This window comes from Nannospalax galili, unplaced genomic scaffold (assembly GCF_000622305.1).
Source record: "Nannospalax galili isolate Female #2095 unplaced genomic scaffold, S.galili_v1.0 scaffold415, whole genome shotgun sequence".
NCBI lineage: Eukaryota > Metazoa > Chordata > Mammalia > Rodentia > Spalacidae > Nannospalax > Nannospalax galili.
This window is the reverse complement of record NW_008337494.1, coordinates 1,325,198-1,346,544: the sequence shown is the minus strand read 5'-3', so window position 1 is coordinate 1,346,544 and position 21,347 is coordinate 1,325,198. Positions and strand designations below refer to the sequence as shown.

At 38.0% G+C, this 21,347-nt stretch overlaps 1 protein-coding gene and 1 non-coding gene across 5 annotated transcripts in view; one reads left to right on the top strand and one right to left on the bottom strand.

Moving 5' to 3' along the window:
• Positions 1–21,347, top strand: part of Parpbp (PARP1 binding protein) — a 77,244-nt gene that overhangs the window by 9,012 nt on the left and 46,885 nt on the right. For 2 of the 4 annotated variants that reach the window (XM_008832610.2, XM_029563332.1), the window contains exons 3-4: positions 8,644–8,877; positions 15,277–15,381. The exons of 1 other annotated variant lie outside the window; for it this stretch is intronic. In XM_008832610.2, coding sequence (XP_008830832.1) covers positions 8,644–8,877; positions 15,277–15,381 — 339 coding nt within the window. The remainder of the gene's footprint in view (positions 1–8,643; positions 8,878–15,276; positions 15,382–21,347) is intronic. One more of the 4 variants, XM_029563333.1, reaches the window with a different exon arrangement.
• Positions 10,399–10,501, bottom strand: LOC115070269. Its single transcript, XR_003849454.1, has one exon. It is a non-coding gene; the product is annotated as a U6 spliceosomal RNA (small nuclear RNA).

The following is a 21,347-nucleotide window of genomic DNA, read 5'->3' as shown; positions in this document are numbered from 1 at the left end:
GATAGTCTATATTTAACACAGTATTCTCCATCAGCAGAAATTAATCATTTGGCAGAAATCTGAATGAAGAGTCCCCAGAGAAGTCAGAGTACTAAAGCCTTTCCAAAATCACTTCATTGGGAAGGATCGCATTATCACCTTCTGATGGAAAGTGATTTTTTTCCCTAGTGTTCATATAAAGAGTGTTAGCATCTTAGGAGGCTTTGGCTTTGTATGGCTTGCTGGTAGGAAGCTTTCCTACCTACCTTGTAGGTAGGATACAGCTTTCCATCTTTATGTGTTACATTTATATCCTCACTTGAGTGCTCAGCATTTTTGAAATTCATGTTTTAGGGTGCCAAGGAGTAACAGATGCCCAGAAATGAATGCAAGCCCCACTGTTTGTTTACCCCACTGTTATGGCACTTTTCCCATTAAAAAATTTATTTTTATTTTATGTGTATGAGTGTATTGACTGCATGTATGTAAGTGCACTACTGTTTTGCAATGCTTGTGGAGGTCAGAAGAGGGTGTCAGATCTCCTGGAACTAGAGGTTCTGATGGTTGTTAGTCACCATGTGGCTGCTGGGAATCAGACCCAGGTCCTCTGTAAAAGCAGGTCTTAACTGCTGAGCCTTCTCTCCAGCCCCCTCCTCCCCCCCTTTTTTGACCTTTTTAAGTTTATATGCTCTTCAGAATAATTCAGTCATGCTTTAGAAGTATTTTCCAATAGTTTAAGTATTTGTATCAGAAAGGTTTAATCTTATCAATTTTATGGCATTTCGAATCACTTTGGAAATAAATCTTGGGAGTTTCTAGATTAGGTTAAGTGAAGTGGGAAGACTAGCTCTATATGTGGGTGGTACCATTTCATGGACTGGAGGCTGGACTGAATAAAAAGGAGCGAGCTGAGCACCAGCATTCGTTGCTCTCTGCTTCCTGACTGCAGATGCACTGTGACCAGCTGCCTCAAGCTCCTGCCACCCTGCCACCGTGACTTCTCAGCTGTGGGCACTGAATCCTCAAGCTGTGAGCCAAAATAATTCCTTCTTTCCTCCAGCTGCTTTTGTCAGATATTTTGTTTGAGTAGTGTGTAAAGTAACTAATACATAGGGATTTCTCTGCATGTTGAATCAGCCAAATTGCCCTGTTAACAAAGTCATTTTAACATTATAACAGTTGGTCTTAGTTCTTTCTGTATCTTGTCCCCCCGCCCCCCAAGAATATTGTCTTTCAGAACCTTTCAGGTATTACTGAAAAGATGATCTAATTTATTCATTTTAAGAGTGGTAGATACTGCTACATTTTATGTATTGGTGAACCTATAGGTCATTAGAAGTGTTTCTGGTGTTTCCATTTGTCAGTTGTTGGCATAATTTCATGAGTGACTAGAGTTCTGTTCAGAAAGACATTGCCTATGCTGTATCTTTTCCCTCCTTTTCTCTAACAGTTTTAGAGTTTCAGGTCTTACAGTCTTTGATCCATTTGGGGTTGATTTTATATATATCTTTGCATTTATATATATCTTTACACACACACACACACACACACACACACACACACCCATATAAAACATTTTCTGTGTGTGTGTGTGTGTTTATCCATGCCATGGTGCATGTCTCTGAAGGTCAGAGACAACTTACAGAAATCAGTTCTTTCTTCTACCATGTGGATCCTAGGGATTGAACTCAATTTTTCAGATTTGGCTACAGATGTCTTTACCTACTGAGCCAATTTTTTGGCCCTGGGTTTGATTTTTGTACAAGGTACAAGATAAGGATCTAGTTTCATGCTTCTAATTTTCCTAGCACCATCTATGGAGGAGCTTGTCTTTTCTCTAATTTATATTTTTGGCATCTTTTTCAAGAATCATGTGGCTGTAGTACATGGATTTATGTCTGGGACCTCTATTCTGTTCCATTGGTATATCTGATTTTGTGCTGTACAATGCTGTTTTTGTTACTGTGGCTCTGTAGTATAACTTAAAATCAAATATGGTGATAATCTTCAGCATTCTTTTTGCTCAGGATTGCTTTGGCTACTCAGAGTCTTTGTTTATTTCATGTGAATCTTAAGATTGCTTTTTTTGTTTAGTTTTTGTTGAATTTTTGTGTATTTCATACAGAATATCTCAAACAATCTTAATCATCTTTATACCCCTGTCCCCACCGGCACCCTCCCATATTTCTGTGAAGAATGACATTGAGATTCTGATGGGGCTTGCATTAAATACATAGATTTCTTTTGGTAGTAAAGCCATTTTCGTGCTGCTGTTTCTTCTGTCCACGAGCATGGGAGGTATTGCCATCTTCTGTTGTCTTCATGAGTTGTTTTCTTCAATGTTTTAAAATTTTCATTGTAGATGTCTTTTGCTTCCTTGGCTAGATTTATTCTGAGATATTTGTGTATTTATTTTGAAGCAGTGGTGAATGGCTTTATTTCCCTGATGTCTGTTTGATATTGATTATATAGGAAGGCTACTGATTTTTGTGTTAATTTTGAATACTATTTTGCTGAAAGTGTTTATTAGCTCTAAGAGCTTTCTGATGGAGTCTTTAGGATATTTTTAAAAATTTGTTTATCATTTTATATGTGTATGGTTTTGTGTATATGTGTATATATGTATGAACACAGGCAGACTCATGCCATGGTGTGCATGTGGGTATCAGAGGACGATTTTTGGTAGGGCATATGTGTCTAGAAATTCATCTATTTTTTTAGATTTTCCAGGATATTGGAAAATAAGCCTTTAAGGTATGCCATAATGATTTGTTAATTTCTTTGCTATCTATTGTAATGCCTCCCTTTTATCTCTAATGTTTTTCTCTCTCTTTTGGTTAGTTTGGCTAAGAATCTGTCACTTTTGTTTATGTTTTCAAAGAGCTAACACTTTGTTTCATTGATTCTTTGTATTTTGTTTTCAAGTTTCCATTTCACTAATTTCTGCTCTGATCTTAATTATTTCTTGTCATCTGTTGATTTTGGGTTCGGCTCTTTCTTGTTTTTCTAAGGCTCTAAGGTGCGTTGTTATTTATAAGAAATCTGTATGATATTTTAACACAGGTGCCTGCAGCTATGACTTTCCCTCGTAGGACTGCTTTCATGGTGTCCTGTGCTTTTTGGTTTCTTGTGTTTTCATTTGCATTCAGTCACAGGAATTTTTTTATTTCCTTCTTGACCTTCAATGATCCATTCACCATCGGGTTGTGTGTTTAGTATCCATGACTTTGGGTACGTTCTGTTGCTCCTCTTGCTGTGCAATTCTAATTTTGTTTCTTTGGTCAGATAGAAAATACATTATTTCAATGTTCCTGTATTTGCCAGGATTTGCTTTGTGTCCTATTACATGGTCATTTTAGAGAAAGTTCCGTGTGCTGAGAAGAATGTGTATTTTGTAATATTTGAATGGCGTTTCTGTAGAAGTCTGTTAGGTCAATGTGATCTATGATGTCATAACTCAGGTGTTTCATTTCATTTCTTTTTTTCTTTTGGGGGTGGGAGTATTAGGTAACCTGTCTTGATTAGAATGAGGTATTGAAGTAACCCACTGTTTACTATGTTTGTGGTTAATCTCTGTCTTTCTACCTAGAAGTACTTGTTTTATAAAAGTGGGTATACCCTTGTTTGGTGCATACGTTTTTAAACTTTTGAAGACTCTCCACTGCTTTCTGGTACCAGTATTCTAATTTGAATCCCACTCACAAACTGTGACAGTTCTTTCTCCACATCGTCAGTATTTCTTGCTTTTCATTTTTTTTTTTTTTTGACAGCAGCCTTTCTAAAAGCTGTGATATAAAAACTCATTGTTTTAACTGGCAATTCTTTGTCGATAAGTTACGCTGGAAAGTTTTTCATTTTTCTTGGCCCATTGAATGTCTTTTTTTGATTGCTGTATATTCAGATCCTTTGCTCACTTTTAAAACGTGTGTGTGTGTGTGTGTGTGTGTGTGTGTGTGTGTGTGTGTGTGTGTGTGTGTGTGTGTGTGTGTGTGTGTGTAGTGACACTTGTGTGCCATGGTGCACATGCGAAGGTCAAGGGACAGCCTCAGGTGTCAGTCCGCACCTTCCACCCTGTTTGAGACAGGGTTTCATTTGTTGTTGTCTGCTGTGTGCACAGGTTAGCTGACCTGGGGGCTTCTGGGAATTCCCCTGTCTCCACTCCCACCTCACAATAGGAGCATCAGGATTACAGACTGTTGCTACCTTACCCAGCTTTACATGGTTCTGGGGATTCTAATTAGGTCCCCATACTTGCATGGTAAATGCTTTACCCACTGAGCCATCTCCCCTCAGAAGCCTTTGCTCGTTTTTCATTGGGGTCATTTCTTTTGTCACTATTGAACTTAGAAGTTTTGTGTGTTAGCTTATGATTAGGTTTTTGATTTGGAAATAGTCTCACTTATTCTGTAGCATTTTTTCTTCACTGTTGTTTGTTTCCTTGGCTGTGTGCAGAAGCTTTTTAGTTTGATAAAATCCCATTTGCTTATAATAATTTCTCACCTGAAGGCCATAGAAAGTGCCTCTTATGTATTCTTTTAGTTCTTTTATATTTTTAGTTTCTTAAATTATCAATTTTGAGTTGATTTCTGTATATGATGTGAGATAAGGGTCTAATTTGTTTTTTTCCTTATTGTGCGTTTTTAGCATCTTTGCCAAAAGTGAATTGAGTGAAATTTTTAGATTTATTTCTGGGCTCTTAGGTGCCTGAGGAGGCCAAAAGTGTTAGATCCCCTGGATTTAGAGTTGTAGGTAGTTGTGAGCTGCCCAATGTGGGAGCTGGGACTAGAACTCTAGTCCTCAGTAAGAGTAGTATGCGCTCTTAATCACTGAGCCATATCTCCAACCTAAAAAGAGTTTTTACAGAATTTTTTTTTTGTCTTTTTGAGACAGGGTCTCCTTGTAGCCCCAGCTGTCTTAGAACTCATTATGTAGACCAGGCTGGCCTCGAAGTCACAAGGATCTGCCTGCCTCTGCGACTCAAGTGCTGGGATTAAAGGTGTGTATGATTTTTTTTAGCTCATATCATATTAGTTTGATGATTGTAGCTTTGAAGATTTTCTTCTTTTGCGGTGTTGAGGGTCTTACATGTGCTGAACAAGTGTTCTGACACTGAGCTACATTCCTAGCTGCCTTTTTATTTTTGAGACAGAGTCTCATTAAATTGCCCAGACTGGTCTTTAATTTGTAATTCTCTGCCTCTGCCTCCTGAGTAACTGGAATTTTAGGCATATGAGGTAGCCTAAAAGGTAGCCTATCGAAGTCAGATAGTGTAATGGCTCCATTTTTTGTTGATTGTTGTTCATTTTTTTCCTTGTATTTATGTTGTTTATTCATGGTCTTTTGTGATTGTATATAAATTTGAGAGCTGTTTGTTCTTTTTCTGTGGAAAACATTAGAATTTTGATAGGGATGGCATTGAATTTGTAGATTGCTTTGGGTAATATAGATATTTTAATACTATTAGTCCTTTTAATTCATGAACATGGGATTACTTCAGTTGTTCACATACAGAGCCATTATTGAGGTAATTATTGAGGCATCCTCAACTGAACAGACTTTGAGACACTCAACAATTTGAAGCAAGAAACACATGTGCATTCATAAATAGGCATACTAGAATGGTTTTTTAGTTTTAGGATATTCACGTGCTTTGTGAGAGGGGATTTTTTAAAAAAACTTGAATCATGTAACAGTTCTTAGGAACTTTGTAATGCTAAGAAGTTATACTACATGAATTCATAGAGGACTGTTGACATCATTATATTGCAATATATGTGACTTTGGCCTTTTCTTGGAAATGGTTTCCTGGTTTGACTCCATCTGGCAATTATCCTGTATAGGATATTTGCCACCTTATTTAAGGTAAATGAGTATTGCATATGTTTCATCATATGAAATAGATATTTTATAACAATAGAAAACAATTATAGTACCTGTGATAAACTGTTAGATTTGAAGATGATCTCCCAAATAAGAATAAACAGGCTTTTAAAATTGTACATTTATCTACCACCATTGCAAGAATCATTTTACTTTGAGAAGGGAAAGAGAAAAAAAAAAATAGACATGTTTAGTTACCTACCCTTTATCAGATACTGCTTAATTTGTACAATCTTATAACCACAAAGAGCTGAGTTGGAAATATCTTATTCAACCAAGGTCACAGAATTAATATTTTTAATGTACCTGTTCTCTACCACTGAACTCGAGTGCTCTTAAAAATGTGTAATTCTTGCATTTCTCATTTTATTCTTATGAAGTACAACCTTGTTAAGTCCATCAGAGAATTAAAGACTTGAACATTTTGAACTTGCTTCATGCATTAGCCAGCTGGCATGTTTTCATAGCAAAACATTTTCTGATTTGACACATATTCTCTCAATCAGTTGTAACTGGTTTGAATAATAGGCTATGTTGTGATGGTGGGCACCTGATCATGAAACTGATATTTGGAGTGCCTTTTTATTTGGATTTAAAATGTTTTTACAGTCTTAGTATAAACACTGTTAATCTGGTCAGAACCTTTTTCACAAGGTCATGAGCTTCATAGTTTTACTTTAGCTATAGTCAACAGAGTAAAAATAAATTGTGTGTTTGCATTAAGAGAAAAATAATTTGTTTTAAGCATAAAGGAGTGTCACACTGAAAACACTTTTAGGAATTTTTGAGATGAAAAAATTCAGCATTGAAATGCTAACTGATTAATTTAATACCACTTAGAAATTTTAGAGAGTGTAGCCGTGATGGGATTGGCAAAGTATTAAAATATCGACTTTTGATACAGTGCTGTTTCGGTTGTAGCTCTAGAGTTTGAGAGTTGATGAACTTTTGGGATTGTTCATTGAGCTAACTTCATAGACGGTATGTTATGTCATATTTATGACATACAGATTCCTATCCTAAGGCAAATAGGAATATATATATATTTTTTTTGTTGTTGTTGTTGTTGTTGAGACAGGGTCTCCCTAGTAGCCCCAGCAGGCCTGGTTTAGATATGTAGGTCAGGCTGGCCAGGATCTCACAGATCTGCCTGCCTCTCCCTCCCAAGTGCTGGCATTAAAGTAGAGCACCACCACACCTGCAATAAGTTTTTAATTATCATGATATGGATGGGTAAAAGAGCTAATATATAAAGGTAGAATATATAAAGGTAGTTTACACAACTTGTTATCAATCTGGATGGTAAGTAACATATGTTACTGATTATCATAAAAGATAAAAGATACAGATTTTTTAAAAACAACTGCATATTTTGGATGTGTTATCTTTCTATTCTTAATTGAGTAAAGATGTTACAATTTAGTTAGAATTACAGTTTTGCTAACTACTTAATTACCTTACCCATCTTTAAATGGAACTAATGCAAAGATCTTAGTAGAAACTTAACTGGAAGGCAGCCTGTATTATATTTCATAGATCCACTCCTAGGTACTTAAACATATTTGTTATTAATGCTGAATTGGACATCAGTGTTAGAATTTTTTACTGAGTTAAGGCAGGTGCTTTTTGGAAGTCACTGTTATTAATATCTAGCATATTAATGTGGGAGAAGAATGCATTCAATTAAAAAAAAAAGGCTTTCAATATGTCCACTGAGAATTTAACATGTGAATAGATAAGAAGATACTTCAAGAAAAGCTTTTATAGTTAACAATACCAACTTCTGAGCATGTTGGTAACATTACTGGGCTCCTCAGCAACTATATATCAACATAACCAAATCACAATCTATTTTATGTCTTTCAGGATAAACAGAAAGCAAAAAAAATAAAGAATAATTTTGCTTGGTTAGTTGCATTTGAGCACTTACAGAAAGAAACAATGTTTTTTTTTTTTTTTTTTTTTTTTTTTTTTTTTTTTTTTAAAGCACCTATTTTAATTTAGTGTATCTAGGACCAGGGAAGGATCAAAATTATTATTTGGCCCTAATTTTTAGTGTTACTGCTAAAAATTACCCCAGTAACAGTAATGAAGTGAAAATAGTCATAATACTAGTAGCCTGATCTGCATGACTGAATTTTAAAGCTAGGACTTGGACTTGTAATATATTTTGTTATGTGGGAATTCATTATGGCCTTGACAATTTTAAATAAGAGATTAAAGGCTGGAGAGATGGCTCAGTGGTTAAGAGCACTGGCTGCTCTTGCAGAGGACCTGGATTTGGTTCCCAGCATGGGGCGTGGCGGGGCTAACAGCTGTAACTCTAGTTCCAGGGGATTCCGATGCCCTCTTCTGGCCTCCATGGGCATTGCAGGACACCGGTACATTCACGTACATGTACACAGGCAAAACACTCGTACACATAAAAAAAAAGTATTAAAAAATAAATAGATTAAAAGTATTTTAGCTAAAAGAACTAAAAATTGTTAACAGAAACACGTTTCCTTAGTTAATGGTACTCAGGTATAGCTCTTTGCCCTTTTACTTTGAATAAAAGAAATACAGTAGAATTCAGAAACATTTATTTTACCTTTGTCAATTTCGTCATGTGTAAATTTGTCTTAATTGTTCATATTCATCAAATTATCAAAACTTTAGTGTTGACTATAACAAAATGCTATTTGTATTTTTGATATTATTCAAAAGCCACTAGAAAAATTGATATTCTGTTACCCAACTAGTAAGTACCCCTTACCCTCTTTTTTCCCCCATCATCTTTTTCAGCAAAATGGAGAATTTACAGTCTCTCTCAGTGATGTCTTACTGACATGGAAATACTTACTACATGAGAAACTGAACTTGCCCATTGAAAGTATGAAAGTGGTTGACCACTATGAAGACATTAAGAAGACTTACAATGATTTCTTGAAGAATAGTAATATGCTAGATCTGATTGATGTTTATAAAAAATGCAGGACTTTGATGTCTGATTGTGAAAAAAATAACACGATATCCTCTGTAAGTATTTAAGAAAAAAAATCTTCTTTAATCAAATTAGAATTCAGCTAAATATACTTTGATTTTTAAACCATAATATTTCTAGTTTTAATAATAACAGACGGCAGAGAATAAAGTCTTTGTTATGGGTAATATACTGGGTAGAAACAAAAGATCCAGTAATTTCATGATGTTTTTGCATTGGAAATCATCTTAAGAATGGAAAATTTAGGGGCTGGAGAGTTGGCCCAGTGCTTGAGAGTGCTGGATGCTCTTGCAGAAGACCTGGGTTCAGTTCCCAGCACCCACATGGTGGCTAACAACCATCCTAATTCCAGTTCCAGCGGTTCCGATGCCCTTTTCTGGCCTCTGTGGGCATTGCGCACATAGGTGCATTTACATTCATACAGGCAAAATATTCATACATATGAAATAAAAATAAATAAAAAATGGAAAAGTTAGTTACCTGGCAGCTGGTTTTTACTTGAAAGAAATATATTTTAAAGTATTTTTGTATTTTTAAAAATGTTTTATTTTTAATTTTTTTATGTGTATGAGTATATTACTTGTATTCATGTAAGTGTACCTGTGTTGTGCAATGCCAGTAGCAGTCAGAAGAGAGCTTTGGATCCCCTGGAACTGGAGTTACAGAAGGTTTTTAGCTGCCATGTGGGTATTGGGATTCTAATCTGGGTTCTCTGCAAGAGTAGCCAGTGCTCTTAACCATTGAGTCATCTCTCTAGCCTCTCAAAAGAAATAATTTTTGATGGTAAGGTTTATTTGGCTTATGATATTGTCAATTGATATGAGAACATTTTTTTCTTTTTTTTAAAAATATTTAATTTTGCTGTATGTGTATGAGTCTTTTGTCTGCATGTATGTAACCCATGTTGTGCAATGCTAAAAAGGCCAGAATATAGCATCAGATCACCTGGAACTGGAGTTCCAGGCAGTTGTTAGCTGCCATCTAAGTGCCGGGAACTGAACCCTGGTCTTCTAGAAGAACAGCCATGGCTCTTAACTGTTGAGCCGTCTCTTTAGCCCCAAGAACATTTTCTTACTAGACAAAAAAAATTATGATAGACAAATCAATCCAAAATGCCAGATTTCATTTTGAATTAGATCAAGATTGCCTATCATTTTCCTTCATCTTTTTGATCAAATGTACATTATTTGGTGTACATTGTATAAATGATTGTTATAATTCTTCTGTATGGTTTAATATCTTCTTAGATAGGCATATGAGTTATTTCATGAAAAAAGTATGATATATCTGTGAAATAATAGACTTCCTTTTTTGTATAAACTTTTTTAAAAAACATGAACTGGAGAGATGGCTCAGCAGTTAAGAGCACTGGCTGGTCTTTCAGAGGACCCAGGTTGGCTTCCTAGCACCCACATGGTGGTTAATAACCATCTGCAACTCCAGTTCCAAGGTATCTGATGCCCTCTTCTGGCCTCCGTGGGCATTGCATGACATAGGTGCACTTAATATACAGTCAGGCAATACACTGATACATAAAAATAAAAATAATGTTAAAAAAATATATGGAACATTTTACAAATTTGTGTATCATCCTTGTGCAGGGACCATGCTAATCTTCTCTTTATAGTTCTAATTTTAGTATACATGCTTCCAAAGCAAACACAGAGACATGTTTTTTAATAGAATATAAATTTAAAAACTAAATAGAGCAGCATCCCTTAGTTTTTTTATATTGGAATTGCTAAACTATTTTATAATCTGCATATGAGTAATTTTTTTGAGTGTTGAAAATAACTTTTACTGAGTGCCGATAAAGTAATAGTTAAGTATTGGTAATAGCTGAGTGGCTGTAGCTGGACTTGGAAGGAAATGTTTAGTGTATTTTTTGAGGTATTGAAATATTTTTATATGCTTATTGGGAATAGTATTTAAGCTTTTTATAATAGAAACTGTGACTATAAAGTTGTATTTAGAGAAAATAGAAGTTCATTTCACTCTCCTATAAATCCTGACGTGGTTACGCGGCTCTCAGAGATGGCCCCTCACCTGAGTTGTCAGCTTCTGTCCTCAAGATCGTCCTGTGGTCAAAAGGGACAACTTGTCAGACATTACATCAGTGTTCATTGCAGCAGGCAGTAGGGCTGGAGAATGGCATGGTCTTAAAGGAGAAACACTGCTCTTGCTTCCATCTCATTATTCGAAGGGATGTGGAGAATATTGTATTTATTCAGGTTATTAATGTGTTGGGGTAAAAGCAAAAGCTCTTTGCCTTTTTATAACTTCCTCAAAACACACATTCACCTGTGCCCTTGTGCACCACACATGTACATCACCCACATTATGAAGGATACTTGTGAGAGATGATTGTTACTGTGCTCATTTACTTGCTTATAGAGATGATTTTTGACTGCCTCTCATATAGCTATTGTGTAGAGCTAATCATATATAAGCACTGAGATCGTTAGGCATATTGTTTTCATCTTGTCCTTGGTCCTTAAGTTCTCTAACACATTTCCTCATATGAATGAATCAGCTTGTAGCATCAGGTTGTCTTGTCTATGTGGAAGATTGTCGTCAAATATCAACATGTCTGCAGAGCACCAAAAATTAAACTGAACTGCTGGAAGTTCATGAAGAAAACTCTGAAACACCAACAACTTGGGCTCTAATACTTAATGTTTTCTAAGGAAATTTTCACCGAGGAAAAAAATGGGTGGGAAAACATGTTCTAGATTGATTTTTCAAAACTGCATTAAATGTAACCCCAATCCTGTGCTGTTGTTTAAAGGTAAATACCAGAATATTCCAAATACCTCTGAACTTGCTGGTCTTGGATTTTCATGGCCTTGATTAAGTTTGTTGTTGCAGTGTAAATAATGCAGGAATTTTGAGGAATTAAGATAAATAAAGATGGGGTAGTTCTGGAAACGTGGTAACCTGAACCATCTCTTTCCACTTTACTCCCGAGTTCCTAATTCCTCTCCATGAAGGAGCATATAAAGCTCCAGACTGTAACTGGAGTGGTAGGAGAGAGATTTGGGGTAGTGCTGGTTTTCACCTGAACACTGGTATCTGGACCACAGCATCAGAGACCTGTGGCCAGCAAGAATTGTCTACAGGGATCTGTGAACCCCGTGGGCAAGATCAACAGATGCTATCTGTGGGCTGGCAGATTCTCCGTCTGTAGCCAAGAAGCAACTGAATTACTTCCTTTTGGTTAAGGCTGAGGAGAACACAAGACTTCCTTGGTGAGGTAGTCTTTTTGTTTCTCCAGCTAGTTTGCTAAGGCCACGGTCACCTTTTGTTACTTGTAGAAATATGTCAGAACTGAGTCGCAAAGAGCCAGTGAAGAGAAACAACTCATCCAGAGGTTACCGGTAGCCAGAGAAGGTCAGCTGGCAGCACACAACCAAACCGAACTGCTAGAGGGGAATGATACCTTGAATAGAGAAACTTTAAATACTTAAGAAAACTCAAGCCTAACACCTAAACACAAGACTTACTAGGTCTTACCCCACAAAGAAGGGGCGCTTGCTGGAAGTACCGTGTAGGTGACCGCAGGGTTGTCAGGACATGTAGGCCCAAAGGCCAGCATGGGCACGCGCTCCAACCGGCGCAGGGCTATCTCGGGTGGGAAGCAGGAGGACGCCGGAGGCGAAGCTCAGGATGCTGAACTGATGGGAGGGTTCGTTTTTTCCTGATGAAGCCACCACTGAGAAAACTCTTACAACACAGGACTCGTAGCTGTGGGAGTCCTGTGGGAGGTGACCTTGGTCTTTGTGAAGGGGATGTGGAGGGTGGCCCTCTGACGTCTGCGTACCCTTCCCAGGCCCTCCCCATCCATGCCACTGAGGCCCTTTCCATAGCTGCCCCCAGGAGCAGGCCTAGGAAGAGGAAGCCTGTCTCCAGGACTTCCAAGGGGCCCAGTGGCCAGTTAGGGTCCTGCCTGGACCCCTGCGCTCCCGGGGAGGACACATCTGTGCCAGTTTTATTGGCCCAGCAGCCCCAGTCTGGAAACTCAAGGTTGCCCAGGATCCACACAGCCTGCAGGGGCAGACGAGGCCCCCGGAAGCTGACTGCCGCCATGGAGCGGGTGAGACAGTGGGAAAGTCGCCTGCTTCAGAACATTGAGGAAGCCACGCAGCACCAGCTCACTGTTGAAACGGAGAATACAAAATCAGGGACACCGGACCTTCAGTTTAACACAGAAAACCAGTCGGAGACCTCCCAAGTCCATCCAGAGCACAGACATCTGGCTTTTTGGACACATGGTGGCTGCTAAATACAGAACTAGATACTGCTCTTATAAATGGCTGTACTACTCACTTTATCCAGAAACGTTTGTTCTTTTCTTTCCCCAAACAAAACACCCTTTCTTTCCAGCCCGGTCCCCTGCTGCTTTGCCAACCCGGTCTTCAGGTGTAGGGACAGGTGTGCTGGCTCTTAGAGGTGTGGGTAAAAGCTTATTGCGTGAGTGGAACCAAAAACACAGTCAAACTAAGTGAAATCACAGACTGGGTTGGAAAAATAGCACCTAATAGCTGCCAAGGGTATATAAGGTCTAGGATGTTCCAGAGACAGGTGAAAAGGTTTATTTTTAAGCTTCAGGTTGGGTGGAAAGTATTTCCTACAGTTCCCGCCAGAAGTACAGACATTTCTTTCCAGCATGCAGGAAATCATGAACCTCTCACAAAGGGATTAGATGCCGACTGACAACTGCAGTTATGGGGATAATTCACATTTCGTGTACCCGTGTTCTATGTGTGGGAGGAATTTCAACATTTGTAACTTTTATGAGTTGTCTCGTGTGGAAACTGACTTCATTTGGCTCACTTTTTAAAAATAGTATTTATGGGGTTCTAAAATTACCAGTTATAAAAATGTTAACATTTCAAATAAAACATGAAAATACAGAGAAGCAGAAAAACTTTCTATGTAATATAAAAGTAAATACTTCCAAATAATTCCTTGCAATTTTTATGAAAAATAAGCTATTTTCATGAAAACTTAAAGAAAAGCAAAACGAAAGATTTCCTACTGCAGTGGTAAAGTCACAGCCAAATTAGTATCCTGACAAACACAGTAAACTTTTAAAGTACAGAGAAACAGTATGTAAAGAAATAAGAGAAAAATAGGGGCTACACAACACACTCTGTTCCAAGGCCAAAAATGTCAAAAGTATTTGGGAGCTTGTATCTAATCCTTAAAAGATTTTAGGGTTACCTCTTCAGAGGGGGGAGTGTTGGAGGGAAGGGAGTGGGCATAGATTTGATCAAAACACCTTATATGCATTTATGAAATTCTCAAAGTTTTTGTAAAAAATTTTAAAAAAGAAAACATTATTCCTAAAATTAAAAAAAAAAATCAAGACAGCACAACTAAAAACAAAACAAAACAACAATAGGGGCTATAGAGATGACTCAGTGGTTAAGAACACTGGCTGCTCTTGCAGGGGACTGGGGTTCAATTCCCAGCACTCACATGGCAGATAACAACCATCCATAACTCCAGTTCCAGGAGCTCAGAGACCCTTTTCTGACCTCTGAGGGCACTGCATGACACAGGTGCACCTACCTACGTGCAAGGAATATACTCATACACATAAAATTAAAATAATAAATAAAAAGAAATGAGAAAAATAAAGAGGCTTGGAAATTAGAGCTAGAGGACTTACCATGAAGATGATAGTAGTCCCAGAGAGGAGAACGGATGCAAATGAGCATAATTAGCTGCATAATGTATTTGGTAACTGAAGGGAAACTTAGTCTAGTGATGACCAGTGTCTAGTCCCAGGTTATACTGATGAGAAAAGATACATACATAGACACAGCCTGGTAAAATTCCTCGACTCTTAAAATTTTCAAATATCCTCATTTAGTTATAATGTATTATTGAATTATAATTTCAATATTTGTTATTTAACAAAATATTAAATAAAGTGTCCTGAAAGAAGAGGAATGCTGGGCTGAAGAGATGGCTCAGTGGTTAAGAGCACTGGCTACTCTTGCAGAGGACCCGGGTTTGGTTCCCAGCACCCACATGGCAGCTAACAACCATCTATAACTCCAGCTCCAGGGTGTTCAACACCCTCTTCTGACCTTTGCAGGATTACATAACATGGGTGCACTTCTATACATGCAGGCAATACACTCATACACATAGAATAAAAATGAATAAAATACCTTTTTTTTTTTTAAAAAAAGGACAGCAACAACATAAAGTCTTAATTCCAACTAAGATGGTGGTTTATCAGTGAAGTTAGGATTTGTGAGACTATGTAAAATTATGCAAGAAAGAGAATTATGTATGTTAATAACTACCCACAAATATGCAAAGCAATAGTTTGCACTGAAGCATCAGTGACAGTAAATGATGAATTCTATATGATGTAGCATTCTGTTTCCTAGCTTTATTATACTGTGTATTTCCTACAGATTGAACTCTGGGACTTTCTGTCTGGCAAAGAGTTTGCAGTAGATGATGAAACTAATATTCATGTGCCAACATCACCAGTGAAATGCCACCAGGATGATGAAAAGGTACTGATCAGTGACAGTAAATTGAAGCAGGATGTTTTCCCTTTCAAGTCATGAATTTGGTTGCTGATTAAGTTTTGAAATAAAGGGATAACTGGTTTTAGGTGATCCACTCAAAAGAATGCCAAATATATATATATATACATATATACACATTATATATATATGTATGTATATATATGTATATATGTATGTGTATATATATATATATATATATGTGTGTGTGTGTATTTGGATGTGTTTAACTGAGGATAGAGGGGCAGATGCTGTGCATCTCTCACTGAATCAGCCACACAGATACACCAAGCAAAACTTCTCCTTAGATCACAGATAAACATTGCCAAAAGACATTGTGTAGAAGAGAGCAAATTCACTTTAAAAAGTTAACAGTACAACAGAGATGGAAGGAGAATTAATCAGAGTATCTTGATGACCTGATGAGGGTGAGGAACCCCAGAGGAAGATTTAGCTCCCAGCCATGACAGAGTCCTACAAGGAAAATGATAGCCAAATGTAATAGAGAAAGGAGTTGTACTGGATAACCTCACGTTTGTAGGTATCTGGAACAGATCATTTTTGTGTGGGGGGGTCATATTCCTAGCTTTTATTTATTTACCATGCAGACTAGCAGGTTTCCTTATGACATTTTCCTCCCTACTCAGTTTTTTTTTTTTTTTTTTCTGGAACTGAGGACCGAACCCAGGGCCTTGCGCTTGGTAGGCAAGTGCTCTACCACTGAGCTAAATCCCCAACCCCTCTACTCAGTTTTGGTTTACCTTTTCCCTCCTTTCCTGCATTGTCCCACCCTCCCATCCCCACCTAAACTCCACCCATTTCACTTTCATATCCCATGTCCTTTGTTAGTCTTCATCTACCTCACCACAAAGCCCCCCCCCCATGGGCCCCATCGTAGTTTTCTGGCATCTACACTTATCTGACATAAACATGCATATGTATATGAGACATATACATGCCTCAGCAGTTAAACAGCACTTGCTGCTCTTCTAGAGGATCTAAGTGTAGTTCCCAAAGTCCATGTTGGGTGGCTCACAACAGGACATTGGTCTCCCTTTTGTGGCTCTTCAGGTATGCACAATCACAAGACAGACACGTAAATAAAAATTTAAAACTCTTTAATCAATATGCTGAGTACTAGCATGTGGCCGGATACATCAGGCTCCTGATGCCTCGACTTCCTGCTGCAATGAACAACTATGAACTAACAATAAACCCTTTCTCCCTGAAGTTGCTTTTGCCATAGTATTTTATCCAATCAACAGGCATGAAATCAAGGAAGTGCTCTTCGCTTTGCTTCTGTTTCCTGCACCTTGTAAATTTTCATTTTACAAGGTATTTTTGGAGGTCACTACTTTTAAAATTCTGAAGTGATTTTTGGGATGCACTCTTACAAAGGTATTTTCTGATTATTAAATACACTTACTAATGGCACATCAGGATCTTCAAGTAGAACAACAAAATGGATTGAAGAAATAAACTTTTTATTTTACTTTATTTTTCCCAAGGAATTAAACTATAGCTTTAGAAATTATGAGGTAATGAAGTGAAATATATAAAAAGGTCCTGTTTTAGTTTGTTTCTCCATTGCTGTGACAAAACATTCTGACAATACCAACTTGGGGAGGAAAAAGTTTATTCAGCTTAGATCTCCCGGGTCACAGTTCATCAGGGAGCCCAAGGTAGGAACTCAGGGCAGGAACCTGGAGGTAGGAGCTGGAACACAGGCCATGGAGGAATGCTGTCCAGGGGTGGCACCACCCACAGTGGGCTGGGCCCTCCCATATCACTCAGTAAAGAGGATGCCCCACAGACATGGCCACAGGCCAGTCCACAGGCAGTTCCTTATTGGGGCTCCCTCAACAGGTGTGTCAACACTAAAGCTATCCAGCACAGGTACTTTTCCAGGTCTTCTGTCAAATAAATTCTACTAGTATATTAGTTATAGTCCTAGATTTTTGTCATTATATGTAAGCATTTTTGTGTTAGCAAAAAAAATTATATTTTTTCATTTAAATATCTTGATTTCAAATGAAGATTGACTATCTCCATCTCAGTAAGAATTATAGGAGAGGAAAATATACTTGATATGGCCAGGAAGGTAAAACTGTCCAGCTTCTAGAGACATTGCAAATACTTTGTGGTATGGATAAAATTAGTTTATTAAACAAGTAGAACAGTACCCTTATTTTTGGTATCCTGGCAAAGCTTCAGTCAATTTAGGCCCTTCCTTCTGGACATCATAACTGTATTTATGTGGACTTCTTCACCAAGGAGACTTTTTAAAACCCACTTTCACCTACAAGAGCAGGGAACCATAACTGCCATGTTATCTGACCATAATGATAGGACTACATGTCCAGTTGCAGCCGCGAGTTAAAAGAAACGCTCCATCTGTGAGGACTCCAAAATATTTTGCCCTGATGTTTGCTCAGCAGCACTGATCACAGGGACGGAACTTGTAACCCTTAAAGAACAAGTTGTAGATGTGGAAGCATAAGGTCTGGTTTTGTATATAGGAGGGTGGTTTTGTGTGTGTGTGTGTGTGTGTGTGCGCGCGCGCATGAGAGTTCTTGTTTTTTTTTTTTTTTTTTTTTTTTTGGTTTTTTTGAGACAGAGCCCCCTTGTAACCCCTGGCTGCCCTGAAACTCACTATGTAGCCCGGGCTGGCTTGGAACCCACAGAGCCCCCCCTGCCTCTGCCTCCCGAGTGCTGGGATTAAAGCCGTGTGCCACCACGCCTGGTGAGTTCCTGTTTTTTAATTGAGAATTTCATACATTCATACAGTGTGTATTGATCAAATGCACCCCCCGTTCCCTGCCCTTTAATTCCTTCCGAAGCCCCGTCATCATTATTCCTCCCCAGTTTCATGCATTTTCCCCAGCCATGGGCTTTTTTAAAAAATTGCATTTATCTATCTATCTAGCATCTATCAAGCATCTGTCTATCTGTCTGTCTATCGATCATGTGTGTGTCTCTGTGTGTGTCTATGTGTGTGAGTCGGTGTGTACTTGCCATGATATACTTGTGGAAGTCATAGGACAACACATCTTTGAGAGTCCATTTTCTCCTACCATGTGGGATCCAGGGATTGAACTCAGGTCATCATGTTAGGCAGCAAGTGCCTTTACTTTCTGAGCCATTGCCCTGGTCCTAGATATGGGCTTTATGGTATGAGCCTCAAATCCAATCAGAAAGTGGTTGGTTACCCACATAACATTTATACCATTATTGTAACAGTGGGCACATCTTGCCTTGGCAGGTCAGTATTGTAGTGCTGCATAAGACTATTGGTGACTTTTCTCCCCCATCAGCCTGTAAGCACCTCTGGCACTATGAAACCCAGCCAGCAGGCCAGTTCCAGCTTGATTTCTCTATGTCCTGAACAAAAATGTGTTATTTTTTTCAACAATAGGGTTTTACCAATCAAAAGCAGTAGTAGTAGCTTGTATTGTTTTGGGGGTGTCACGGGCCTTGCTGACCAAAAACCCATAAGGAAGTAGCCCATGCCTAGCATTGGGCTAAGAAAATTTAAATAAAGAAAATATTTTCTTAGAGTTTGCAAATGAGACATCATCGAACCTTTAGGTTTTTGATGTTATTGAAGGATTTATAAATTTCTTGTTTTGACAGTGAATTGATTTCACAATTTGTGAATCCATTGTCTGAGAGAAAAGAAAGAGCTAAAAGATTTCAAGTGTGGGAGATAGAGCTAGAGACAGATAGGATTCCTAGCAGAAGGTAGGGTAGAAGGAGTTGATAGAGTGGGAGGAAGAAGAGCCTCCATGCAAGAACATTAATTAATTCATTTTATTTTTCTGAAGTTCAGTTTACCATTTTTCCCCCCTGGGGTAGTACTTTGTTATCATATCCAAGAACTCTGCCTAATTTCAGGCTTTAAAGATTTTCTCCTATGTTTTATTCTAAAACTTTCATAATTAGATTGTAAATTTAAATATCGGATCCATTTGAGTTAATTTTCATAGGGGTGTGAGCTTTTGGTGAGGTTCATTTTGTCCATATGAACTATGGAGATCTGATGTTCCAACTTCAATTACTGAAAACTCTGTTATTCCTTTTGTACTTTTGCGAATAAGTCAGTGCATCTGTGTTCATTACTTGTGGATTCTTTTCAAATTCTGCCTGAACTGTGTAGCTGTCATTGCACAAATGCTTCTTTATCTTAGATTAATAGTAATTGTTTAACAGTGAAGCATAATTGCTTATCAATATTTATGTGATTAATCATACAATTTTCTCTTTACAAAATGGTTTATAATAATATATTTGTGCTTGACATTTACCCATACTTTATATTTGAAGTTGATCCTTTCCATTTATTTTTTATTTTTTAAATTTGGTCTTTGAGAATTTCGTACAGTGTATTTTGATCATATTTGCCCCCCCCCCTTTCCGACTCTTCTCTGGTACACCCCTCCCTTCCTACCCACCCAACTTTGTGTATATCCTCTTCCTTTCTTAAAAAAAATTTTAATAACTACATGATTAGAAGAAGCATTTCATTACAGCTTTAACATATTCAATACCACACTCCAGAGCAAGAATACATCTCTTTCACAAGTGGGTGTAAGTTTCGAGGTTCACAATTAATACAGTTATACAATATTGAACTCAGTATAAGCCATGTAAAATATAAAATTGAATGAGTTTTTAACCTTTAAAAAAGATCTCCATTTCTTTTTAGAATATATTGTTTCTTGTGAAAATCATTGTTTTTACAACTAACACTGAGATGTTGGTGCATACATCTCTAATCCATATGTATCTGATTATTACTAGTCATAATCGGTTGCACTCAGATCCTTGGCGCCTGTGTATACTCTGTGCTCCTTGGTGGAGACCTAGATTGGGGGTGGGGGTCAATGACTTGTCAGAGGTCATCACACAGCTAATGACAAAGCTAGAAGTAAATTCAGGTTTCCCGCCTCCAGGTGCCTTGTCTGTGACATAGAAAGCAAGGTTATGTTTCTTATTCCATAAGTTTCAGGATAAACAGATTCTTAGTTTCACTTACTCCTGGGTTAGAATAAACCTTTTAGAGCTAAACGTTTCTTTGGAGCTTGATTGGATAGCATTCCAAGCATGCATAGCATGAGATCTTCACTATCCACTCATTCATTCATTTACCCATTCAATAAGCATTATTGGGTGCCTGTAGCATGCCAGACTCAGTGTAGATGGGAATATGAGAATGAATTCTGTCCTGCTTTCAAGAAGAGTGATGAGAGTAGAAGACACAACAGCAGAGACCATCCTGGTCCATCATGATGAGCATAGGGTAGAAGTGCAAAAGGGATTACCTAGTGGAGGCAGGGATGTGAGTTGTGGTGTGGTGGTTTGAATGGGGTGTCCCCACAGGCTTCAAGTACTTGAATCCTTCTGATTTGTTTTTACTCTTGAGGTCGTTAGAGGATTTGTTCCTCAGGGGTCCCATGGGGTTGGGAGGAGCCCCTGGCTACTTTCTTTTACCAGTTCCATCTATGTGAAGATAAGTCAAATGTTCTGCTCGATCATGGCTGGCTTTGCTTGGAAGCATGGAGGAAATGATTCCTCTGTGTTGACCCTCCTCTTTGTAGACTAGACACTGGTTCATGTCCATCTCGTGGGGTCTCCTCGGCCTCCTTGATCAAAAGGACAGGAGACCCACCACAATTACAGGACGTTTTGAGAGATGCTCATAGACCCCTGGAACTAGTCCTTGCTGGAGGGCAAGGAGCAAAAAAGTGTCCTTTATGTCCCTCTCACCAAATCAGTATAGGCTCGAAGTATGTCTGTTAAACACCCAAGAAGGTTAGTTCCACCAGTCTGGTAATTTTAATTACTGTGTGTCAGGTAGATAAATCTTCGGCAAAGACCAGTTGTTCTCAGATAAACCTTACCTAGATATATATTTCTTGATCTGCTATGTATAATTTGTCAGTAGGCTGTAGGAG